A 26,959-nucleotide genomic window follows, 5' to 3' on the forward strand; every position below is an offset into this window, starting at 1 on the left:
TGGCCACGGGTTCTTCCCCGCCCACTCATCCCAGGCCGCCCGGAGCCGTGCCCGTAGACGGCTAAAAGCAGCAGATGTCCAATGAAAGGGCGGATGCCCTTTCTGCCACGTCTCCAGGACGAGTCCCCCAATCTGCCACCGACGCCCGTCCCGGTTTGAACCTCATCTTTTGACTTTCGTCCAAGCCCTAATCGGGCTAGGCACCAGGTAAGTGGCAACCCCGCACGGTCGGGAGCAGAGCGACCAATCGGTCGTGTTTACTGAGGTCTCACTTTCGTCCATCCGATCGTATCGAGTGCTTACTGTGCACGGAGCACTGTACTGAGCACCTGGGAGCGTACAATACTACGATAAGCAGACACGTTCCCCGCCCACCATCTCAGTCTATTAAAATAAATAAAACACGCCCACGGGAGAGAGCGAGACAAGGGAGTCGGTAGAAACGTCCTCCGCCCGCAGCGAACTAGCAGACGGAAGGGACGGCGGGTAGGCCGAGCCACACCCGCACGGACATTGGATCGCGTCTGTCGCTGCGACGTCATCCACCCCAGTCGTTCCTCGACTCCACATTATTAGATCTGAAACCTGGTTTCAGGTTGAGAGAACTCGATCGTCTCTTCCCTAGGGACAGGGATCGTCTGCCTACTCTACTGTATTCTCCCGAGCGCTTAGTACGGTGGTCTCCACACAGTAAGACCTCAATAAATGGCATCGGTCGGTCGATTGATTCCTTGGGGAGGATGCTCTTGAGATGCCTTTCAATTTCCTACCTACCAACTGACTGAGAGGGACTGGCAGAGCTAGTAAATCACAGGCACGGAATCCGTCTCTGGTGGCTCCCAGGGACCCGCGGCAGAAGGAACGCCTCTCCTACACCCCCAGCCCCAGCCAGAACACCTTCTCCCCACCCCAGTCTTCCAAATTCCTTCCTAAAGGAACCCGTGCTTCAAGGCTTCCAGCCCCTGGGGGTGGGAGCCGCTCAACTGCTCTGCAAGGCTTTGAGGTTTGGGTAAATCGTGAATTTCAGGTGCCGTCCTCGGGTTCTTCGCGGAACGACGCAGCGGCAGTCCCAGCCGGGGAGGCAGAGAGTCCTAAGGCTAGCCTCCGCTCCGCCACTGTCCGCGAGACCTTGGGTAAGTCACCTCTGCTGAAACGGCCACCGGGAATCCACAAGCCAATTTTCCCAGGAAGCGATGGAGCCGGGGGGGGGGGCAGCGCTTAGAGAGCGGGATGTGTTTTATTAGAGAAATGATTGAGGTCGGTCTGCTTAATAAGCAAGAAGTCATTGCCGGGTATAATAGCTACCTGGGATGAGTTTCTGAAAGCGGAGGATTCAAAGAGTGAAACTGTATATCATACGCTGTTTTGTCCTTTAAAAAAAAAATCAATGCAACCCAAATCTGATGGGAGAGACCCAAGCGAGGAAGAGAGAAAGGGGGTGAGGAGAGGGGAAGCATTTACATTAAGGAAATAGAAGACAGGGAACAAGGCAATTTCACCAAGAGATATGGACAGGGAGGCGATCATCTTTCATGTTCCCTCCCTGGCACCCATATATTTTGTGTCACATTTGCATAGGAGACACGGAGCTGGGATTTATGAGCATCCACTTGCCTACATCATCAACGGGCCTGTGGCCCTGGGCCACGTCTGAAGGAGAGCTTGGCCACAGGGCTTACAATACTCAACCGCTTACTCTAACCGGCCCCTCCCCCCCCCAACCTACCCCAACTTTAATATTAGAACTATTTTTCACATTGGACCTGAAATAGTGCAAAATATGGGTCTGCTGTAATTGTTGTTAGATTATGTGTCATCCTGATAAGATGTAACAAATATTTCCCTCCCCACCAGGGCTGTTTCCCTCCTCGTAATGGATGGAGAAACTTCTCATAGTCCCCGGGGAACCGGTCGTAAAAACTTCGCCAGGAAGATTAATGCAATAATCACAAGCCCTCCCAGGAAATGGGAAGAACGAAATTAAAATGGGATCTTCCACATTCAAACAAGCCCCCACCCCGCCCGTCTATCACGGCCCAGGAGAGTTCAGTGGGAAGCCCCGACGTCCTGCTGGACGCAAGCGGGATCCCGACTGACTCTCAGAACTCGTTCAATGGCTGTAGTACCACCAGTTATATGAATACCTGCAGCTTTTTCTGCCACCACAATCCTTTTTGCAGAAGGATGAGGGTTATTACCGTGGGGGATTGCTTTTGACACCAAATAATTCAGCCGGCCCAAAAAGCATTTCATCTCAACAGATTTGTCGAGACTTTTCTTTTTTCCCTTCTGGGCCTAGCCCTTCAGGGAACACAGAAGAGATGCTGCTATTCAGGTTGCTTCCATAATTAGTCCAGGGGTTTTGAAACACTGGATGGACGTTTCATTTTGGAATCGGCGCCGAAAGGCAAGGGTATAGCCTCACGGCCGCCTTTGGACCGTATTCCCGGAAACCATTTTGTGTCTCTCACCTTCATTTTTCACATTTATGGCAACTCTTGGAAGGAAAAAAAAACAAACCCAACCCATAAGTTATTTGGTTCAAGAACTCATCTCCCGAGGAAAGTGACCATTTTAATTGAAGGGCCCGATGACAGGCAAATCCATCTTTGGATTTGACAGGCAGAGCAAATGTCGGGGGGTGGGGAGGAGAGGACGGTGTCAAAGATGGGGGTGGTAAATCAACCAAGCAATGGTATTTACAGAGCACTTACTGTGGGCGCAGCACTGTTCTACTGCTTGGGGGAGCACAGTCCAACAGAGGTGGTAGACAGGTTCCCTGCCTGCAGTGAACTAACAGTCTAGAGGCTAAAGGAAAATTCTGAGTCCAGGAGATTAAGCATCTTCCTCTTCCACCCCCCCAGTTTCTCTGATCCGTAAATGGCCCCGGCTTGTTCGGGGGGAGAGTTCTACAGGTCCTACTATCTGAATCAGGACCCCAAACATGTGACTTTGGTGGTTCTTCATTTCAGAGCCGGCAAGCACAGACCTGTCCCAACCAGAATGCCCGCGACGGGAAGAGCAGAGAGTCGCCGGAGGTGAGTACGTAGGAGGTGAGTACGTGGGACCGAGTCGAGAAAAGGGAGGTGCGGCATTAGGGATGAAATGCCCGTAGGCGACGACAAAATGAACATCCGGCCCAAGTGGGGTGAGGCGATCACATCCAGAGCATCTATTTTAAGGCTAGGATCTTGCTCGTGCTTGGTCTTGCCATTTAACAAAATTAATGTGGTCTCTATGGCTTTTGCAAAATAGGGAGAGGAAAAGCAGAGATCGGATCTCCACGCAGAAAAGACATCTGACGAGTCTAACCTCAACATATTTATTATAAAACACTCCAGGTAAGGTTCCATCCAAAGCAACAATGGATGAAGATGTTAAAAGTTCCTAATGGCTAAATTAATAACGTAACATGGGTTCCTGACTTGAGGCAGATACATCAGAACTCAAGACTCCCGCCCCCACCCCCACTCCAAAACACTAACTATACACTAGCTGTTTCGATGAGAGGCTACTTTCCTGGCACCAGTAAACTATTACCAGGTTAAATGCTGCAGGCACTTTACTTCATGTATTTGTCCTGTTGATCAGCCAGGATTTTGGCAGAAGACTTAGCATCATAGAAGAGTTCGTTAATTTCCTCGACGTGCTCCTTCTCAATGCCATCTTTTCCGTTGATCCTGGCGAGGAGGCTGGCTGGGGTCAGTAGTTGCACGGAGTACCTAGATTCAAAGAGCCAAAAGGGCGGAGGTGAGCAAAATTGGAGGTGCAGGATCATCTTTCAAAGATTCCCTTCCACCCCCACCCTCTCTACCCCCAATCTGAAAACAAACCAACACAGCAGGCCCTACCGATTGAGCTTCCACCTGCCTCGTACACAGAGGAAAAGAGTCAGAAAAAAAGCGAGGGAGCGAGCTTGGCCACTCACCCGCTGGCATCTTTCCCTCCCATTTTCCTGATGGGAAAATTCCACGCCAACGGAGACGAAGAGAGGCGCAGGAGCCGTGGAGTGAGTCACGAGCGAAGTTACCAGTATAACACCAATCTTCTCCTTCCTAGTTCAGTGCTTTACCCACTAGATTTTGCGAAACTCCGCTGAATCTTTTCACCTTTCAAATACCTGCCTCCTTCCTGAATCAGGAGAATGCTTTGATCTTTTTACCTTTGGTTCAGACGAAGGAGGGGTGGCTTTGTTTTTGTTTATTCCAGTCTTGCTTTCGTGCAACAGTTGGAAAACTCGCTCAGCCACCACTGCTGCTCTAACTCCCTTTCTGTCAAACACGGCACCCCAAAATCCTCCCCTAAGAAAACAGAGCACCCCCTGCTAAGAACAGAACAGTAAAAGAGATGCAGGCATTCCAAGGGGCCAGAGCCTTTAAACACCTCCCGCTAGGGTCATCATTACCGAGTCACAGCTTCGTCTTGATGTTCTCCTGACATTTCACATCAAACACACCAGGGCTCGGTCAGGCGGACTGAGTGCCAAATCAAATACGATCGTTAGATGAACCAGACCAAGTCAGCAAGGCCAGGGGGAGGCTTGAGGCAGGGGGGTGAAAGTTGCCCGTCCTATCCTGCGGTCTTTCATATCTGTTAAACCAGTGGATTTCATAGTCTTATTTTTGCCTCACGAGCACGCACGCACACACTCACTCTCTAAGTCCACCCGTAAGAAATGGCTTTTTTAGGAATCGGAGCCACCACAAAGACAGGTCCGGGTTAGGGGTCTTGGCTCACCTCAAAGTGGTCTTGGTACCAATCTCCCCAAGGTGGTTCAAAGCCTCTTCACTGATGTTAATGCTCTCAGTCTGGGCTCTGATTTTTATGATCTGTTCGATTGGGAAAGAAGGAGTCAAGTGATTATTCAGCAATTGGCCCCTCGGCAAATGCTTTCCAATCCATTTAGCTCACACCTAAACCGGAGGTCACCTCCACTGTACAGAGGAGGAAACGGAGGCAATCAACTTGTCTCTGGTGGCACAGCAAATCCGGAACAGCTGGAAAATTACTCCTCCTTTCCCGATGTCCCTCAAGAACATACCCTCACCTTACTGTAGAATCCCTACTGTACAATGCAGTTTGGCTGTAAATCATGGGAAAACGGCACTTTCCCAGCACTCTGAACACGGTATCCATTTTTATTCCCTCGATAAATAAGAGAGTAAAATACATCAAAAAGTTACTTTCAAAGGTCCGCCTCCCCTCGTCACATCACTGGGAGAAATCTAATCTATCAAGAATAGCCTTAAGCTTGTTCCATTTGGAAGATCTTTGTGAAGTTGGAGTTTCAAGATACCGCCAACAAGCTACGGAGTATAAAGCTGGAACAAAAGTGGCACCAGCATCCCAGCGGTCGGTATTACCAGCTGAGTGATAAGGGGCAGACTGGATAATGATGTTGTGGGTTGTAGTGCTGAGATAACTCTGGAGCTGTGCGCCTCATATAATACAGGTATTTTTCACTTTGGCAGCTTCGTAAACAAGATATCAAGAAGGACTTGTTTAAATTTCAGCCATAAACACAGACCCCGGGGCGGGGGTGGGGGGAGCGAATACCAGCAAGGGTGGGGAAAGGGCCGGAAAGAAGACGGTAGATAGGGCCAGGCGGATGTCACGATGACCGGGAGACCCCAGATGAAGGTGAGAAATTGATCGAGACGGAATCCCTCCAAAAGCCAAACTCCCGGCTGATGTACGGGAGCCACCAGTTTCCAAAAGGAGACTGATATCGTTCTCCAAAAGCCAGTCCAAACCCCAATCCTGGAGCGACAGAACCTTTGGTCTTAAGCAGTAAGAACAGCTGGAACCAGCCATCCAGAATGGGGTAATTGGGGCAACTGCGGAAGAGATCCCCCCGCCCCCCCGCCTCTGACATGCAAGAGGCGGGTGGGTAACCGGTGGGGGACACGCCGTGACGGGAACTCAAAAATCACACCACTGGTTCTGGGAGTACTGTCGAGTTCATCCTGAAATGTTCTTTGCCTCAAAAGAACGGGGAAGAAAATATATAAAGTGATTAACGCATTTGGGATTGCTCCCCGCAACCAGCCACATAGACTGGAATTTGGATCCAAGACCCCGCTCCCTGCTAAGTCACCGCCGGTGGAATTTTCCACATGTAAAGGGCCAGAAATGATAACTGACAGAATATCTTTTAAGTGCAGTGACAACTCGGTCCTAGGGAATCATTTCACACAGATCAAGCTTCAAGCGCACACAAATTTCGTCCCAGGTGAAAGGTAATTAAACCTCAGGAAATTGGGTTTTTTTGGTTTTTTTGACATGATGTAAATGTTCTTTTGCCGTATGGATGTCAGGAATGAACTTACAATTCTTTCAGCTTCTCTGCCGAGGAGAAACAAATCCCATTAGGCTTTTCTTTATGAAAGACGGGACTATTTATTATCTAAGCTTAATGCCTAATTAAGGAGGTGTTTAGCACCGTGTAACCTGCCTTCAGGGGGATCCACTGTGTTGAATGGGAGCTCTGGTTTCATAAATGCCTCTCTGGCTCCTGTTCTCTTTCTTGAAGCAGGTCGGAGCGATCACGACAGCTCTTGTTTCAGCGATTTGAAAATGGACAGTTCATAAATTAGATCTTTAATCGTTTAATAACCTACAGGGATGGTGGTTTATGAGGGCGACTAAATTGACAGGGTGGCACCCAAGTTATATATAATAATAATAATAATAATAATAGAAAAAAGCCAGCTGTGTTAAAATAGTGGTATGGCTGTGACTTTCGGAGAAAAGCCTGACAATCAAAATGCTGGCTGCCACCGTCCTTAGCTTACCCTTTTGTGACAAATGGAGAAGGGGGGGAGATAGTCTGAGCAGACAGATAAGCCGAGTTGAGATGCATCTACGACACGACCTGGGCACAGGAGGTTGAGGCCAAGGCAGTGTGTGGTCTGGATTTCTAAACGTGTGGCAGACTATTCCACTTGCACCACAGCCAGCCTGCTTTGCTTTCCCACGTAGGGACGGTCCGCTCGGTCCATTCCGCTCTTATTTCAAGATGTGCAGAGTGACAGGCCCCGGGCCCCTTCGAACATGACGGCAGCGAGCAGAGGTACCTAAAAACTACCTTATACCAAACAAGAAAAGCCTTTGCCTCAATGTTTATATTCGATAAATGCCTTGGCTTCACCTTGGCATTTATCCAGCAGCCGGAGACCATTATCTGGTGACAACGCTCTCCTCCATTGACACTATCTCCTAAATAATACAAAGAATTGACATGATAAACTGTAATGGCTCCTGTATTGTGTCAATCCACGGTATTGAGACGCTAATGAGGGGGGATCTTTGACACGATGCATCATAATGGCACCTCAGGATTACGATCGATACAAAATGCATGGCAAGGACCGACTGATCAAGTCCGGGATAGCTGGGAAAGAATTCTCGGGGAAAACTGAATGCAACAATACCCAAAACTTGGGTGGGGGCAAGGAGGAGAGGAGAGAGACACAAACCCCCCCCCCCCCCAAAACAAAGCCCAAAGAAACTATCTGTAGTTCAGACTTAATTATGACAAGAAGAAGTGCTAAAGGAAACAGATTAACTCAGTGGCCAAAGTGCTGCCCATGGAGAACTCCAAGATGACCTGCTGTGCCTTATTAACGGAGGAATGGACGCGATTGATGATAGGGCCTAAGTCGAGATGTAGGTGGATGGGAGTAGATTGCTTGTTCCGATTACTAGTCAAAATATTGTTTGAGTAGTATAATTTGTGGAGAGAACATGGGCCTGGGAGTCAGGAGGACCTGGGTTCTAATCCTGGGTCTGCCAGGTGCTTGCTGTGTGACCTTGGGCAAGGTACTTTTCAACTGTACAATGGGAATACCTGTTCTCCCTCCTACTTAGACTGTGAGCCCCTTGTGGGACAGGGACTATGTCCGACCTAATTAACTTGAAGCTTTCTCATAGCTCAGAACAGTGCTTGACTCATAATAAGTGCTTAACAAATACCATATTTTTTTTTTTTTTTAAAAAAAGGGCAACACCCTCCCAACCCTCCACCCCATCCAAGAAACCCATCCCTTCATCTTGTGCCACTCTCAAGCTACAAAAAACAACTAAGTGGCAAAGAGATAGTTACAAAACATTTTATATATACGTAAATACCTATAAGTTATTTATATTAACGTCACTCTCCCCGCCTAGACCATAAGCTTGTTGTGGCCAGGAAACATGTCTACCCACTTAGCTGTGCTCTGCCCGCAGGAAGTGCTCAATAAATACCACCGATTGATGGGGAAGGGGATTCAGACAAGTCATGCTGACAGAGCCGGGGCCAACTTGGGGTTTAATGTAAACTGAAATTCCCTAATACAAAAGTCGTCTTTCCTTAATCCAGAATCCCGAGAGGGGCAGTTCTTTGCCCAAAAAGAAGCCTCACCTGTTTCATTTCTTGCGGCGTGTACAGCATGGTGCGGATGATCATTACTCGATCCAGGAGGTCCAGAGGGATCCCGTGAGGAGAGATCACGTCCTCGGTGCCTCTGGAAAGCCAAACGACAAAGATGAATCTCATCAATCCAGACCCACTTAGGGAAACAGAAAAGCCGCAAATCCACGTTGAGGCGTTAATATTGATGAAGCAATAAACAGCCCTGAAACGTATTTTTCACTCGTCACCGGCTCTTCTGCCGCCCCAGGAGACAACACGTGTGCTAAGTCCAGGGCGACCGGTAGATGATGCTCGAAAAAGAAAAAGGAAATTGACCTGGTTGCCACGGGCAAGAACTGGTTATCCTGTATTGGCAAGTAGGATACCATGCTGGATACGGCTCCCTTTAAAGAGCCCCTGAAAAAGATCAGCAAGTATGCTGCCTGTCGGATGGTAAGAGACACAGAGGACCTGCCAGGCAGAGTGACTCACAGGCGCAAGTGACCTGCTACCCAGGTAGGTGGGCGGACCAGGGCTTCTAGACTAGGCCTCTACTCCTCCAAGGGCTGAGTTGCAGGATATCATAAGTTGGGTTCAGTCAAACAAAAGTAGGCAATTAAATAGGTGGCCGGGGATTGGGTGCTTCCAAGTGATTTGTACAGTAGGTGCTCAAACACACAGAAGACGATGTTAACGATGACGGTTCACACAGCATCTAATGATAATAATGATAACCTTGGTATCTGTTAAGCGCTTACTATGTGCCGAGCACTGTTCTAAGCGCAGGGGAATCAGGTTGGCCCACGTGGGGCTCAGTCTTAATCCCCGTTTTACAGATGAGGTAACCGAGGCACCGAGAAGTTAAGTGACTTGCCCAAAGTCACACAGCTGACAAGTGGCCGCGCCGGAATTCGAACACATGACCTCTGACTCCAAAGCCCGTGCTCTTTCCACTGAGCCATGCTGCTTCTCTGCTTCTAAGCTAAGGTTCTAACTCCTCCACTGCCTGCTGTGTGACCTTGGGCAAGTCACTTGGCTTTCCTGTGACTCTGTTTTCTCATCTGTCAAAATTCTCCTTCCCCCTTAGATCGTGAGCTCCTCCACGGGGAAAAGGGAATGTGTCTGATCCGCTTATACGGGCCCGCTTGGACAGCGGGGAACACGCTCAGCGTACCCAAGGTCGGTCTACCCGACATTCTTGCCTAACCAGCTGCCGTTCACCTTACGGTAAGGTTTTTAAGCTTCTGGTAATGTAGTGTTTTCGGCACCAGTGACTGGAGAGACCAAGATGAGACAAATTATTAACATAAAAGAAAAATCCCTCAGAACGCTCTTTCTGAGGGGGAGGGGTTGGTTCCCCCAACTCCAAATGTTGAGGGCCTGGCAGGAGATGGACACATACCAATATTTAAGCGCTTACTACGTGTCAAGCACTGTTCTACGTTAATCAGGTCAGATACAGTCCCTGTCCCGCATGGGCCTCCCAGGCTAAGGAGGAGGGAGAACCAAACTCCAAACGACAACATCAAAGCGAGCCAAAGACAGGATGTGACAGATCTTCCAGTAGATGGCGGACTCCATCCGTGCTGGGAAACAGACCATCGAGCTCGACAGAAAGAAACCGTCCCGGGTTTCACCTTACCTAACCCCCATCGGGCTCTGATGGCCCACCGGGACTGCTCGACAGGGAGGGATGCCTTGGACCCCAGATGATTCATTTGGTTAAGGTCCCGGGATTTCTGGCGAGCCTTACGGAGAGCGGCTTGCCGAAGCGATTGAACCCAGTCAATTCACAACAGGAGTTTTGACGGAACTTTTTGTCACTGGAACCTTCCCTCTCTTCCCCCCACGGAAGGCCAGCCGCCGGAGGAAAGCCGTCAACTCACCCTGGGTACGGGCCCTGGCCTGACGGGACCAGAACCCTAGAACCCAGTCGTCCCCCAAGAGAAAGCGGTCGCAACGGGACAGGCCAACAGAGGAACACCCGATACCTGATGACACAGTTGCCACGGTTGGAGGCGAAGATGACAATGGGCGCGATGGAAGACTCCAGGGCCCGGTGCAGGTAGGTGAAGCACTCGATATCCAGCATGTGGACTTCATCCACAAACAACACGCCAGGGACCAGCTCGGCTATGCCTTGGTCGATGTATTTGTTCACCACCTTGTTAATCTCGCCTCGGAGTTTGTCTACGTGAGAAGACGGGGAGGGGGAAAAAAGTCACCACAACCTCACCCGTCTCGCTTGGGCACGACACAGTGAGAAGTTGGGAAGGCAGTCTGGTGCCAAATCGAAGGATATCTCATTTGACCTGGGAACGTCAGGCTCCCGCAGTGCGTATCAAATGCAAGATCATCTAGATCGTCTCTCAGAACTGAATCGCACGTGCTGATGGAAGGTCTCCCCTTGAGTGCTCTTCCGACTTCTCAATCTCAAACCAGGCTCCTCGGTTGGACTCAGGAAGAGCTCATCCACAGTACCCAAGAACTTCACCGCATCACCCTGAATTCATAGAGTTTACACCCAATCTCGGAGCCACCGTTACCTCAAGCACTCTTGCGAGATAGTCAACGGCAAAAATGATAGTTCGGGCTCGAAATCTGAGGCATCGGGGAAAGCGGTATGACCGCTGGCAAAGGAGCCCAGCCGAGGTCCAGACCGCACGGCAATGAGACAAGAACAAAGATAGATGTTGGAAGCGCTTTGAGCACTTATCAATCAATCCTCTTAGAATGTAAGGTCCTTGTGGGCAGGAAAAGAAATGATAAACATGATAAAATCAATAAATATCATTGACTGATTAAATCTCAAATGCGAACAAGGATCTTGAAACTTGCAACCACATGACTGACCTGAACTCGGACAAGCACTCTGGGTGTTTTCATTTCCCACGGTTAAAAGTACTTTTTATGTATTTTTTTCCACCTTAATCGTATAGATTCAGAGGGGACGTATGGTGGACGAGTGCCAGAATATCTGGCCTCTTTCACCAAGACGACGCATTACGTATTGCCTACCTGTGATTTCAGTCTTCTTTGGCTTCATTAGCTGGCCCATCATGGAAAGTATGTCCTGTCCACCCTTAACAACAAGGCAGTAAAGAAGGCAGAGGTGAACAATTCCATTTCCACGACTGCTTCCTTAATCAGCTACCAAAGTTTGTGAGGACAGTTAAATTTCCTTCACATGGAGAGGAAGAGGCAGGGACCTCTGCACTGGCTCTCCCTCTGCCCAGTCTTAATGAACTTTTCAACGTGCAAATTCCACATCTCTTATCCACCACAAATGATTCAGCTTTAAAGGCCTTAACTTGGCCACAGGGCCGGTCGGAAGAGCACCGGGAAATCTGGCCTGCTTTCCACCTCGGACTCCATGGTTTCTCACTTTCCCATTGTTCTGAGCAGGTGAGCTAGTAATTTTTGTCACCTTCACTGGCCATCAACTCAGGTGAGTTGATTCTGAGGGCTGTGGTCTCACCCCCCCCCATCTTCAGAGTACCTGTAAATCTCTGGGGCAGGCAATGAAATGCTTAATAATGCAATAATGGCTAATGAATACAAGGAGCCTAAGACCCAGTGTACTTTCGCTTGGAGTTGAGGGTGGGAGGGGGCAAAAGAGATGGGAGGTGAGGGGTGGAAACCAGGCGACTGGTTGCATTGCTTGGGTTGGTGGCATTAGAAACGCGTCAGCAGCTGAAGCCAAGAATCCTAGGAAAACCCCCCCAGCTCAAATACCTTAAAATAGGGCCAACCTTCAAGGAGAAGAAGAACACAGGGTACAGGCTTAACGCTGCTACAGATAAACCCTGAAAAGCTCCGACTGCAAAAACCATCCACTTCCAAGAGGCTCCAGGAGCAGAGTCACTGGAGCGGCCAGCCCGTGTAAAAACTGACACTTCTCCAGCCTGAGGTGAGTGAGACGCCATTAACAATTAAGGAATTACATTCACCAGCAGAGAATGTGAATAAAAAACAAGGGAGAACCCCAGGCTCTTGTCAGTGATGAGTGCTGAGCATTATGGATAGAAAAGGAGCAGATTTTCTCCAGAACGAGATGCGTGGACAGCCCGTCTCCATGGCCCCAGCCATCTGTGATGAGCCCCGGAGGGCTGGTTTGCTGAGGCTATCGACGCGCTAGGGTCAGTACCTGGGGCCTGGCGTTGGCAACGTCCAGGTCGTGCAGGGTCACATCCTGAATGATCTCTTTCTTCTTGTGAACGTCGCCCTTTGGCAGGGGGACATACTCTTCGGCCTCAAGGTCGAATTCCGTGGCATAGGTATCACACCTGCCTTGCCGCTGCAGAAAGAGAGGATGGAGGAAGCACGGTAGATGGGGAATTTCGGGCCAAGCTCCCGAGTGACACAGAGCGGACAGAGATAATGGCCTTGGTTCACAATTACGGTTCTGACGAGCTCTGGTCGACAACTCAGAATATGCCCTGCTCCCCAGCTGGCAAGAGCAGTATTCTATCTGTTCATCGCCAGCCTCAAAAACCCCATTGAAATACACCTGATATTTTCTCCCCAGAGAGTCTTTCCTCCCTTCTTTTAACTATATGCAATTCCTGATAAAGGACAAATCCAGCAGATTAACCGGAGACTGAGAGAACTGTTCGGATTCCTTTGTAGGTGGGTGATTTATTGTACGATACCAAATATTATGCTCATCCATTAAACGGCAAGTAACACTGTACAGTACATTTTAAATCAGATATGAGAAGAATGCCAACTAATGCAGTATTCCTTTCCACATGCATATATCTTGAGAAGAAAACACCCAAGAGATAAAAGGAAGATTAAATGTACTGTGCACTTCAATTCTAGAATGACTAAAATTGTCTTGGTTTCCCACCCTCTACCCAGTATGCTTTTTTTTAAATATATTTTTAAGTGAAAAAAGTGCATGGGGGTGGGGGGATGTTTTGATCTTGTGAAGGTTAAAGGACTGGAAGCAAAGGAAATTAGGTTTTTTTGGTTTTTTTTTACAAAAACTTGCAGGTACAATCAGGGTAGCGGCAGTGAGCGCTTTCTTGTACAATATCTCGGTCCCGAGCTGGACAAATCACCCTATCTCAGCATTGCAGGTATTACTGTATCCAAAACAACAGAATTGGACTTTTCTTTCCATCAAAGTCCTTTCTGAGTAAGAAAGAACCTCTAACTCCCCCCCCCCACCTTTACCACGGCCAACTGTTGACTGGGTTGGGTGCGTTCTCTGAAAGCTAAAAAGGCCTCCTGGGGTCCTTCTCCCGGGAAACACAACGCCGAGCCCGGACTTTGATTTTACCTTGACGGCGCCACTGTTGGCTTCTATGTAAATCACATCTCCTGCTTCGACTCGCTCCTTCTGCAAACTTTCAAAGATGCTAGGATCCAGCTAAAAATGAAAAGGCACGGTATGAGGGTTAGCTACAATAGCCCAGTGTGCCACCAGATGTTAAACCAAAGCACTGCTGGGAATAGGAGTGGGAAGAGTGTTACATTTAGAAGAGATAGATATGGGTTTTTTCTTTTCTTGGTCTTGATTATTTTCTGCTTTCCTCCATCGAAACCTTATTTTAGGACTTCAGACTACTGAGAAGTGACTTTTGCGGAGGGTGTCCAGGAAATGGATGGCATGAACTGGATAAAAAGAAAGGGTAGGCCAAACAAAAGTGCCCCACACTGGAAGTTAGTAAATGGTGGATTGTCTTTCAAGGACATGGCATAAATCTTTGGAGTAGAAATATTTAAAATTAGCTGACTGAACCCTGGGAGAATGGGACAGTCTCACCAAGACGAATGGGCTAAAAGTGACTTAAATAACTGCTGGTCTTCAAACTTTTATTGTTCGGTCTCGGTTTAGGTTGTTTTGTTTTTGAAATGAACATGACCAGCGACTTATGAGTCTCCTTTTTACCATCCCCATTAGGCCTTCTAGGGATATTTGAAAGTCTGGCGGCTCTAGGGAGGCATCTCGCTAGTGACTCTGTGTTCAGACAGAAGATGTTCTGTGGTCTGTAGCTGGTATTAATGGAATGTCTTTAGGTTTCACACGGTTTTATTGTTTGTTCTTAGAGTGAACTGCTTCTCTTGGCTGGGAGTCGGCTACGTATCGGCCATACTTATATATTCCGTATGTGTGATGTCAACTTTTTAATATATACATATATATTTTTAAAAATTGTTGATTCTGGAAGAGACCGGCATCACTTTAGATCTCAGTGAAGAGAGGGCACCCTTTCCCCTCTGAACGATACAGAAATGTGAATAGTTGAAACCTCAAGCTCTGCATTCTTTTTCCTAAAACCCTTCAGGTCTTGTGTGTATAGTTGTTTCATTTTGCCTTGGGCATTCCTACTGTTAACCTCTCAAACGAACTGATTCAAGTCAGGGAGTAGAATTCTTGCCTCAACACTGGGGGAGACCAGTTCTGAGGTTTACAAGGCAGGGAGAGAGAAGCCCCACTCCCCCACAAATTTGGGGTGACCCTCCCCAAGTAACTCTAACACCTTTTGGTGGTGGGGTCAGTGCAGCTGTAGCCAGGGCAAGCCCCCGACTTTAAGGTGCCTTGAAATGCCCGGGCCCTGCGCCTTGTGTGGCTCTATGCAGCCTGGGCCACCAAAGGGGTTGGGCCCCCCCCCTCAGAATCACCCACCACCCTGGGGAACTTTCTGCTTTGAGTATTAATAGGGGAGGGAGGTATGTGGTAAAATAAAAGAGATGTTAAAGATGTTAGGCTTGATTTGCCTAATCAAGCTCTATGAGATGGGGATCGTGTTAAGAGAACAGAAACGGCCTTTCAGCAGATGGAGCTTTTTATCTCCATAAGCCTGTGACCGGGGCAGGGAACACTACAGGAATCGGCATGGATTTGGAGCAAAGGACAGGATGCTCAACTCTTGATTGGGTTGGGAGGTTGCGGGGGGGGGGGGGGGGGTGCAGAGAAAGCATGGTACTTCTGCTGGAGGAGCAGCACCGACAACTCGGAGTGGGGAGGGGCGGCGGGGTAAGGGGCGCCACGGGAGAGAAAGCCTGCTGGGCCAGGAGATCGCGGCCTGTGTTTCTGAAAGAAAACTGAGGAAATAGAAAAGGATTCTCTGGAACTCGACGCCACGGTCCACATTCTCATACCCACTCATATATTTGGAAGTCTTAGGCTCTTTGTTCTCGGTTTAGAGGAAGAGGGCAGGATCAGTTCTAGAATTTTCAAATGTTAGCCTTTATTCCACCCGGTACGCAGATGGAGAATTAGTGAAATTAATTCAGTCGGCAAGCGAGGGTCACACCGAGGGGGAAACGAGTTGTCAAAATGAAGAACGGAGTCTGACAATTTTCACTCACTTTCAATTGTTTGGTTCCTTTAGCTGTTTTGAGTCCTATAATTACATGGCTGATGGTTTTGCCATATCCACCCATGGGATTTTCAGTCTCACACGGAGTCAACTCTGTGACTTCACCTTCATACACTTCCTTTGTTTCCTTTATCCTCAGACCTGAAAGAGATTTGAGATGAACCACTGCAGAGTACCCCGCCCCCTTTCCTCACACTCTCCCTCTTCCGAGTTAGAAATTCCCCTCTCCACCATCGAGATTCTCAAAAAACACAAATTCAAAATTACAGCAGGGAGCATTTATGATTGCGTTACTCTAGTATGGGGGGAAAAAAGCTCCACAAAAACTGGGAGTGTCCATCAGGAATACGGCTTAACAGAATTTCAGGTCAAACCACAACAATAATAATTCTGGTGTTTGTTATGTGTTCGCTATGTGCCAAGCACTGTACTAAGCACTGCGGTAGATACAAGACATTCAAACTGGACACAGTCCTTGCCCCACAGGGGCTCAGGGTCTAAATAGAGAGCGAAGGTTTTAACCCCCATTTTACAGATGAGGAAACTGAGGCACAGAAGTCAGGTGAACTGCCCAAGGTCACGCAGCAGACAAGTGGCAGAGCCGGGATCAGATCCCAGGTCCTCTGACTCCCAGGCTCGTGTTCTTTCCACTAGGCCACCTTACCCGAATGGCTCAGTCAAAACGGTGCTTTCGAAACGAAATCTGTTACCCTTTTGCACCAACTCCCGCCCCCTCTTAAGTTAGCGTGCAAAACGCAAGCTATGTTCTTCTACCGTGTCAAAATCCTAAGGGATAAGGGAAAACAAAAATCACTTGGGAAAAACACCATGTTGCCTTCTCATTTTGGGAAGATCTGATCCTCAGTGGGTAGGGAAGGAATTTGAACAACTCAACAAAATTAGGTGCACTTACCTGCGATCGCCAAACTCACCTGAACTTTCAGGTAAGATCGTCGAAGTTATCTAAACTGTCTATTACCTAAATTAGCTTTGGTCTTAATTAGCTGCTTCTTCGTTTGGGTGCCTGTTTTCTACTCTCATGCTATGAGATCAAGATGCAAAACGTTTCACAGAGGGGCTAAAATGAACATACTATGGGCTGTGAAGCCAAGTAAATCCCTGGAGCTGGGCTCGGTTTCATAAGCTGATCCAGATCTCCAGATTTACACTAATTTGTAGGCCACAAATAAGCAACTGCTGTTCGCAGAGTTTAGATGCTTAAACTATGAGGTGGGTATATGACTGGGGGGTGGGGGAGGAGGGGAAGGCTGATGAGATCTCGGGGGCGGGGTGTTAAAGATTTTCACAGGTGAAGACAATTCAGCTATGCCTAAAAAAAGCCAGGCCACTGGGGATCAAGCAATAGCTAAAGATTATTAAACAAAACAAAGGAAATCTTCTTATATCCAGCACGTGAAATAATAGAACTTCTCTCCTCCTCCCCAGAAGGCAGGGGATTATTGTTCCTCCCCTCTACTTCGATACCGCTCCCATTTGAAAAATCAAAATGCTGGAAGTAATACTCTTCCCTCAACCTTCACATTAAATCACCAAGGAATTTCTTGGATGGAGCCAAATGTTTTTCACCCGATGCAAGCCAACACGGGCCTGTCTCCCCCTGCTGGTCTGGACTTGGAGTCTTAACGGAACAAAGTTACGATCATTCATCGACCCAGAACAAATGACGATTATCACCTAAATCTTTTTCCACCAGCACACTTAAGTCCAGAAGTCCAGAAGTCAGATGTCCGGGTCAGTACCGATGGCTCGCTTATCTCTGGATAGCTATTGATGCTAAATGACCAGCTATTAAATCTGTTTTCAAAGTATACTAGCAAGACCAGTGGAGCAAAATTCTGAGCCATAGCATCTGGTACCAAGTTAAAAATGAGGAGGGAAGATACCCTCCGGTCACATGTGTGTGTCCGATCTGACGACCTGGTATCCGGCACTTAGCACGGTGCCTGACACGTGGTAAGCGCACAACACCGTAATCGTTTCTGGGAAAGCCAATCCCAGAATGTATAGAAAATCTGGTGTAATACAGCACTCGATTATCTAGCAGAACTATTAACTGCAGTTGCTACACATTCATTGCCTCTCTGCAACCGGCCTCTTCTCTATCAACCTATCCCTGTGACCGATCACCAGTGTCATCCTGTCACTTCTTCCCAATGCCAACTCTCATCTTTCCTTTCTTGTGTCCCTCCTCCTCACCCTCTTCCCCCACCTCTAGTTGATGGGACCCTCACCCCTCCTTTTTCAGGGCACCCCCCCGCCCCCACCACTCCACTCCGGAGCCCCTACGCATCTCAGGAATAGGACAAGGCTGGGCTTTAGGCAAGACTCGTTGGCTTAACTACCAAGCCACCTTTTCCCTCATTAAAGACGCAAACTAACGGACGGAATTAGTGTGGGAGAGCTCTGGGGTCGACCCCTTGTATACAGACAGTTCCCCCTTGGAGTACTGGACTGTCTAATTGAGAAAAGCTGAAGGTAAGAGGAAAAGGAAGTCTTGTTCATCCTCATACCCGAGAAATGTCATCCTGACATTCACTGCAAGGAAAAAAATTTGGAATCCCCCCCCCCCAAAAAACTGGCTATGGTGATCTCGGGTGAAAGCGCATAACAAAATTCCTACACTGTGGTCACTTCTCGGGCAAATCTAACCTTTTTCGAATACATCAGTAGGTCACAGCTAGATGAGATGGGTTTTAGAAGATAATTGAAAAGGGAGTTTTAAAGCTGCTAAAAAGAAAATCTATCTTTTTTCAATATCACAAAGAAACAAGTCCTCTAGTTGGAATGCTTAGCAATATTTGGTGTCAGGTGAATATGACAGGAAAATTCCACAAAATGGTGGAAAACAAAGAATTCCTATCTTTCACTACCGCCAGGATGTTTAGAAGCAGCTCTGTGTTGACAAGCAGGGAATGTGGCGCGCCAACAATGTGGACGGCTGTTAGTCAGAAGGAGCTGAATTGCTGCTATCTCTAGGAATGACAACGCAGATGACACGGGTTTCATCTCTTAGTTCAAGTTTCCAGATCCCTGACAGGGAACTTCATCACGTCAAGGAAACGGCACAGACGCCCTGCTTTTTATTTCTGGTCAACCTACCTCTTCCTCCCCTCCCCCCTACTCCCTAAACAGGAACTTAAAAAAAAAAAAAAGAAGAAAAAAAAAAAGAGGCCCGTAGGACACTGAAAGCCCCTTTCTGAAGTCCCTTTGAAGGGGTGGAAGGATTTAGCAAGACCTGTCTTCACCTTGCAGTCTCCAGGACCAAGGAGAGGACGCCGGCAAATCATAACAAGGAAGCTGGGGCCATTTACCGGTCCTCTTTTCAGAAGTAAAGGCAATCGAGGTATCTTTGAGCAATCGGCCGGCATACGGAGGCTAGTTTTGACAGACTTTTTCAGCTGTCAGCAGAGATCACATACCGAAAAAATCCAGAAGGAGTTGTACACACCTGATGGGGTCCTTTCGGGAAATGGAACTTCACTTTCAGCTAAAGTGAAGCCAAGGTGTAGATTCCACTGAACCCGAGCAGAAATGAGCATCACCAAGGTGATATGCAATTCTCTGGGGTGGACAACATCCCATTGTACTCATTTGGAGAAAAGAGGTAGGGTAAGCCTGACTGCATGGGGGATCCAAATTTAGGTCTTAGGACAGGAAGAAAGGATGTCACCCAAAAACCTGTCCAGCGGGGCCCAAGCCAGCTGCCAAACACCTGGATTTTTCCTTCTCGAGTACGAAAGACAAGCCGGTCCAATGTGATGGCAGCTAAAGGCGGGAGAAAATGGACTCTCTCCTTGCACTTAACCTGATCCAAAATTAGGAGAATAGGATTAGTGCAATGATTATTTTCCTGAAGGATTTTCTTTTTGCTACAATAGTGTATTCAGAATCTTTATGGCCCACTAAGCTCACTGGAAGAGTCTGGAGGCCCCCTCCGGACACTCGTTTTAGAGCGGGGAAAGAGGTAACCTGCTGTCCATCTGTCGATCCCAGGGGACCTAGGGGGTGACGTGCCTGCAAAGTCCACTTCCAACTATGAACTTGGTGATGCTAATGGGGCCGTGAGAAAATCATTGCCCTTACTGAGGAAATCTCTGTAAAATAACCCGAGAGAGGTTTCAACTTCAACAGCCTAAGCAGAAGATTTGTCCTTTGATTGGAAGATGACGCTGCCAACGGTGAGATGGCGAGCGTGAATGTGAGTGTCCACGAAAAAACAGTGGTGAACCTTTTCTGGACCCCTCTGACTTCAGAGCTGAAGGTGGGGGGAGGTGTAACTCTTATCGCCAGCTGGACATATTCACTACAGGGGCTTGTGCGGTAGAGGCGAGGGTCCACACTGACTCACCCGCACTCTTGAAGCCGGTCTCTCTCTGCCCAGCGGCACGTGCCCCAAGACAGCCGGCACAGTGAGAACGGGCCCGGTCTGTGCTCACGGAGCAAAACCTAAATGGGAGCAGCCACCAGCGTGCCCTTGCCGATCAGGTAAGCCACCGTTGCGAATGGCACTCAGAGTGGCTTAGTTAGGGTCCGGGGAGGAGAAGGGGAGGTCTTCCCCACTTTCTTGTGAAAACCGGGGGAAAACCGAAAGAAAAACCCATCAGAAAACAAAGTAAAGAATAGCAGCACCAGAAAACAACTGCACGCCTGCCCTCCCCGCAACTAGATGACAGCGGGACCGGCGGAACGGGGCACAGGCCGGCAGGGGCGGCTGCTTCGGGGAGCGACACAGCATCACCAGACTTCTATCTCTGGGCAGATCCGGGAGGCCCGATCCCGGCAATCGTCTGGCAGACCTCGCGGACAGCTACCGTTCCCGACGAGCAAAGGACCTCTCCGAAACAAGGTGCGGCTTAGATCGGGTCTCTGTGAGCCGCCCTCCATCACCCGGGGCTGGGCTCCACCCCCGCTGGCCCATGGGCGCCACAAGCGACACCCTTCTGGGCAACGAATCCTCACGCTCAAGCAGTGCCGGGTCGGAGCGGGCACAACACGGAAATGACACTGTAGATGGTGAAAGAGTAAGGTGAAAAAGGTAAAAAAAAAAAAAAAAATTAAATTAAAAATTGCACCACCTGACCCTCCTCAGCCAGGACACCAGGAACACGTGATTCGCCAGAAGCTCCATTTTCCGGGTCAGGCCAGTGGAAGGACACGTAAGGAGACAGACGGCTTACCCTACTTACTGTGAATGAGGGATGCCATACTTTCTAGATGAAGAATTCTCAGCATCAAGTAGTGACTCGGTCAGAGGGGACACGGTATGGAAGAGACACTGGTGCGGAGTGAAGGAGCGGGGTGGAAAAGTGAAAAATCCATCCCCTGCACCGCACCAGCCTGGAAGCCGGGAACAGGGGCGACCGCGATTGCCCAGAAGCCCTCTAGTCTTTCGGTCAGGCCAGCGGCAGGATACACAAGAGATGACTTACTGCCTTCCCGGTGCCTGGATCCGGTTTCTTACACTACAATCGAGGGAGGCTCTCACTTCCAGCGTACAAAATATCGGCAACCACAAGGGGCTCGGTAATGAAGGCGCCAGGTGCGGAGAGCGGGGCAAAGCAAACAAGTGAATCTAAGATAAATGGAGGGAAAACCTCCTGCCGAAGCCAACGGGAACACAGCCTCACACTCTTCAACCCGTCAGCCAGGAGGCATGGGGCAGGGGAACAAACCATGGACCCCCGGAAGCCCCTCCCCGCACCCTCTCCTGAGCTAAGCCAGTGTAGGGACACGGAGGTCAAAAGAGAAAGTCCAGACAGGGAGGGAGCTTGCTTGCTGCCCTTCTGCTGCCCAATCCTAGGTTAGGTCCAACGGACTAAACACTGTGGGAATAACATAGTTTACGTCGCTCTCCCGTTCAAAATCGACACTCACCAATTGCTCGTCTGAAGTTTTCCATCAGGACTTCTGTTTTCTTGATCTCAGTTGAATAGACTTCACTGCCCACCATGGGGCAAAAGGGGACCTTAGTACCCAACTCCTGAGCAATAGCCAGAGCTAGAGCTGTCTACAAATGGAAAGAGACTCTGCTGTTACACCCACTTCAAACTCACAGCCTTACAAGGATTAAACAGAGAAGTGGCTAAAAATCCAGCCTCTATTTTCCCTCTTAGAGCAAACCTCACGGAATAGATTCTTGGGGACTTTGCAGGTCGGTTGGTTCTGCCTCCTGAATCACAGATAAGGAGATTGGGGGGTGAGAGGGAGCATTTCAAATGCTGAACCAAAGAGTTCCCTCCAGAACTTGCCGTAACTCAAAGGCAAAAACGTGACTTCCTGAGCAATCTGATCCGAACACTGAGTTGGATCCGGGTTGGCTCTGAGCTGGTTGCTTCCTCCTCTAGACTGTAAGGTCCCTGTGAGCAGGGACCGTGTCTACCAACTCTCTTCTGTTGAACCCTCCCAAGCGCTTCGTACAGTGCTCCGCACGCAGTACGCACTCAATAAATACGACCGATGGATCCCACAGCGGCTCCTAGCTCACTCCAATGTAGCCGCGGATGATGGGAGGAACCTCCTGGCACCTGCGACCCCGAGACCGGTGGCATGGGGTGGGGAGGCTAACCTCATCCGTGGCTGGCTGGGAGTCAGGAAGATGCCATCTCAGTCAAGAGTGGCTGAATTTCTGAGGCATGAATTATCCCGCTCCTCACAATCAGCTCTGCCACCGATCCTTTCAGAACACGGTCAGCAGTCCGGGGGGCTAAAATGCCCTTCGCTGCCCAGGATCCTTGAAAAACTACATATTTTTCATCCTTCTTTCAAACAGCAGAAGTCGCAGCTTCAAAACCTCTTACGGAAACCACTATGAGGGGAGATTTGTGGCAGATACCCATTCGGAATGAAGCGTTCCCTGAACAGCTAGGAATAACAGGTGAAGGTTGGGCAGCCCTTAGATTCTAATCGATTTGGATAAAGTTTCCCTTTCAATTGTTTGAGGGCATTTCGCGTAAACTACCCTTCCCCAGGAGAAAACAGCAGCTGCTTGGGCAAAGCTTAGGAAAAACCGAATTGGAAACATAAAACGTTCTGGGATTACAAACATATAAGTGGAAGGGCTTGGCTTCCAGGGACTTGATGTTCAAAGGATAGTTCATTTTCATTCTTCCACGATTTTGAAGTCAAGCAGGGCAGAAATAAGACTCCGCTGCTTTTGCTTTGAAGTATCTCGTTGCAGCAATACAAAAGATTAACAGGACTGGGCGCTTCTCCTAGACTGCATAGGCAGAAGGCAAAATGATTGGGGAAAATTGGGAATTTGTGACTGAAAACCAACTCACTGAAACTAATTTAAAAACATGCAGATTTGGGGAATGAAACTCAAGAGCTCCCCTTGGATTTCTGCTCACTCCTCCTTGAGGGAAAAGGTAAGTTGAAAGTCCCGGTACTGGATGAAGATGCTATGGTTTGAGAGTTCTCAAATCTCTACTTGGATAAATTCTGTGCAAAGCCCGAATCGGTGCCAATGTGAATTTGATTGAAAGTTGAGGAAAACAACACACCATTAACCATGTTAACTACTGTATGACCACCAGCAACGTTTCTCTTTCTTTGCAATTTTATCTAAGCCCCCTGCCCTTTTCCCAAACCACTCTATTACTATTTCTTTTCCTCCGGCTCGGCTAAATAATTCAGGAATTATTCAGGAATTGAGTTTTCACAAAGTTGCTATAAAAGAAACCGTACTATCATCTAGTAGGCACAAGTGCACTAGCTGCCTGGAAGGCCGGCATTCTAACGCTGGCTCAGTCATCATGTCGGGTAGCTGAACTTCTCCGGCGTTGTTTCCCCAGATTACAAAATGGAAGCGATACCTTGTTGATAGGGCTCTTGGGACGCTATCTGCAAAAACCCTTAGAGCTCATCTGGCATATGCACATTGGTAAGAAATATTCTAGTTGGGACCCAAGCTCTGCATGGCTCAGCCATGAGGGATACTGTCTGGAGTGACTAGACAAACCCAAGATACATTCAAGAGAGGAAAGGAATACCTTGCCAGTTCCAGGGGGTCCTGCCAACAAGACAGCCCTTCCGGCCATTTTCTTACTTCTGATCAATTCTACTATCACACCACATGCCTAGAAATGGAAAAGAAACAATAGTAAGCCAACACTGTAAAAACATTTCATAGAGCTGAAATCCAGGCCTCGGATCAAAGGCAGGAGACTTCCGGTTCATATCTGGCTTTGCCACCAAATCAGCAAGTGACTTTGGATAAACCACTCAACCTTCCTGCACTTCAATTTCCACATCTGTAAAAAGGAGGTGATAATGGCTCTTTTCTCTTTCACAGGGACACTCCCATGATAAACTAGTGACAGTAATGAGCTTTGAGCAACTTGCAGAAATGGGCTATGTTTTTTTTTTAATGTACTCTTGTTTACGGTGTAATGGCTTGCCTATGTAGTTTCCTAAAATGTACATTTTCACACTGGTTCAAAGTTCAGCGATATGTTTATTCATTTAATGAAATTCCTTGATCACCTACTTTATAGTTAACACTAAACAGGAGCTTGAGAATACAGAAAAGCTACATAAATCGAAGGACCTTCCCTGACCACGAGAAGATTACAACCTAGGGAGGTGTTTACAAACCTGGAGGCATTTACAATATATTGCTGGAGATTACATGACCAATTCCAGGTCTAGATGAGCTAGTATCTAGTCTAACGACCAGGTTGACTTTCACTCCCTCTACCTCAGGGTGCAATGAAACTGAATTTACAAAATCTCTTCTGTCTCCTTCCATAAATTTCAGAGGACTGCTCCACACCAAGTGATCTGGATAGAGCTGCCAATGAGAACTTGGGCCGCTGGGTCGGAATACGATCAAAGGCACCCTGTTTCTTCTGCCACGGCAAAGTACCGTTAACCAAGCAGGCTCGCGGTGTGGGACGGACGACCCCTAATCCCCTAACAACGTTCTAGGCCGAGCGGTGAGTGAAAACATACTTTATGGCAGTACTCAACATACTTTCGGTGCGGCGAAGGTCAAAATACACATCGTACGTTCACCCCTATGCGTCTATATTCCTGAGCTTTGAGATTTACTTTTATGTAAGACCACAAGAAGTACCATTTCTGGGCCAAAACGATTGCTCATCCAGCCCACTACGGGCAACTCATCTATGACTTTCTCCAAACCCCTTTTGTTCTCAGTCTGAACGACTTCGGGGACCACTCCACGTTGAACCCGGCTATTCGAAGAAAAGTTTCTTTTGGCTCTGAGCTGACCACTTACCCACTCCCTGGGGCTACTTCTTCACCAAACTCCACAATTCTGTGTTTGCCCTGTCAACAGCTTCACGATTTGGGTTGCAGCAGATCTGCGGGCATTTTTTGCCATTAGACTCTCTTGCTTCTCAAGGTCAGAGATGCTGCGTTGTACACGTTTCCTAAGTGCCCAGAACAATGCAGTGCACACTGTGGGCATTTAATGAATGCTGTTGGTATTGCTTTTATAAATTTAACCACGCCCTCTCTCTGCAACCTCATCCTTATAGCCTGGAGTCTTAATCTTTTTTTGATGGTGATGATGGCACTCATTAAGCACTTACTACTTAGAGAGGCAGCTTGGCTTAGCGGAAAGAGCACGGGCTTGGAAGTCGCAGGACGTGGGTTCTAATCCCGGATCCCCCACCTGTCTGCTGTGTGACCTTGGGCAAGCCGCTTCACTTCTCTGCGCCTCGGTCATCTCTTCTGGAAAATGGGGATTAAGACCATGAGCCCCACGCGGGGCGTGGACTTTGTCCAACCTGATCGGTCTGTATCTACTTCAGCGTTTAAAACCGTGCTTGGCACATAAGCAAGCACTTAACCGATACCATCATCATCATCATTATTATTCCTACGTGCCAAGGTAAGGTCAGTCGGTCCCGTCCCACGCCGGGCTCACATTCTAGGAATGCATTTTAAGCCCATTTTACAGATGAGGAAACTGAGGCCACGAAAAGGAGATTTCCCGAGTTCACCCGGCAGGCCGCGGGAAAACAGACGAGGACCCACGTTTCCTGACCCCCGGTCCCACGGTCGAGACCACAGTCCTTCCTTGACGATGAGAATAATAATTACTGTATTATTAAGCGCTTACGATGTGTCGAGCACCGTCCCTGTCCCACACCTGTCCCACACGGGGCTCGCAGTAGAAGCAGGAGGGAGGACGGGGGCTGAACCCCCATTTTACAGTCGAGCAAACTGAGGCCCAGATTAGTGACTTGCCCAAGGTCCCCACACAACGGGCGAGAGGCCGAGCCCCGACCGGCACCCAGATCCTCCGACTCCCAGCCCCGTACTCTATCCACTAATAATAATGATGACGATGACGTATCCATTAAGCGCTTACTACGTGCCAAGCACCGCTCTGAGCGCTGGGGTGGATACCAAGTGATCAGGGTGTCCCACGTGGGGCTCTCGGACTTAATCTCCACTTTGCAGATGAGGGGACCGCGGCCCAGAGAAGTGAAGGGATTTGCCCAACGTCACGGAGCTGATCAGGGGCGCGGCCGGGATTAATTAATGTTGGTGTTTGTTAAGCGCTTACTTTGTGCAAAGCACTGTTCTAAACGCCGGGGGGGGGGATACAAGGTGATCAGGTGGTCCCACGTGGGGCTCCCAGTCTCCATCCCCACTTTCCAGATGAGGGAACTGAGGCCCGGAGAGGTGAAGTGACTCGCCCACGGTCACGCGGCCGACAAGCGGCGGAGCCGGGATTGGAACCCACGACCGCTTCCGATCTCCCCGAATCTTCTTTAGGACGCCCTCGGCCTGAGCATCTCCGCCGGGGAGGGAGGGGATTTTGGAGTCTGGCCCGGAGGCGGGGAAAGTGGAGAGCGCGGAGAGCCGGGACCACGGAGGCCAACCCGATCCTCCCAGCTGCTTCTGGAAACTTCTTCCTCCTCCCTCCCCCCACCCCCCACCCCCCCGCCGCCGCTCCCCCGGCCGGTACCTCTCGGGCGTTCTCCTGTCCCACCAGGCCGGAGGCCGCCTGCTTGGCCAGGCCGCCCTCGTCCAGCCCCAGCCCCTTCACGTGGCTGTGCGAGGCGATGCGCTGCGTCTTCGTGGTGCTCTTCACCTCCTCGATCTTCATCCTGGACGAGAGCCGGGCCCGGCCACCACGGGGGAACCGTCCGTTAGACCGAGCCGGGCCGAGCCGAGGGAAAGGAGAGCGAAGAGAAACGACGCGGCGAGGCAGGCGGGCGGGCGCAGGCGC

General features: G+C 49.1%; 1 protein-coding gene across 1 annotated transcript; it reads right to left on the reverse strand.

Annotated features, from left to right (window-relative positions):
* Nucleotides 1–3,306: 3,306 nt before the first annotated feature.
* RUVBL1 (RuvB like AAA ATPase 1) lies at nt 3,307–26,959 on the reverse strand. The gene is made up of 11 exons (XM_029051470.2): nt 26,696–26,959; nt 23,742–23,828; nt 21,625–21,757; nt 15,719–15,870; nt 13,683–13,772; nt 12,543–12,692; nt 11,414–11,477; nt 10,387–10,585; nt 8,405–8,507; nt 4,738–4,829; nt 3,307–3,722 (listed from the first exon to the last, which is right to left on the reverse strand). The coding sequence occupies exons 1-11, from the start codon at nt 26,834–26,836 to the stop codon at nt 3,563–3,565; spliced, it is 1,371 nt and encodes a 456-aa protein (XP_028907303.1). The 5' UTR covers nt 26,837–26,959; the 3' UTR covers nt 3,307–3,562.

Source organism: Ornithorhynchus anatinus, chromosome X1 (assembly GCF_004115215.2).
Source record: "Ornithorhynchus anatinus isolate Pmale09 chromosome X1, mOrnAna1.pri.v4, whole genome shotgun sequence".
Lineage (NCBI taxonomy): Eukaryota > Metazoa > Chordata > Mammalia > Monotremata > Ornithorhynchidae > Ornithorhynchus > Ornithorhynchus anatinus.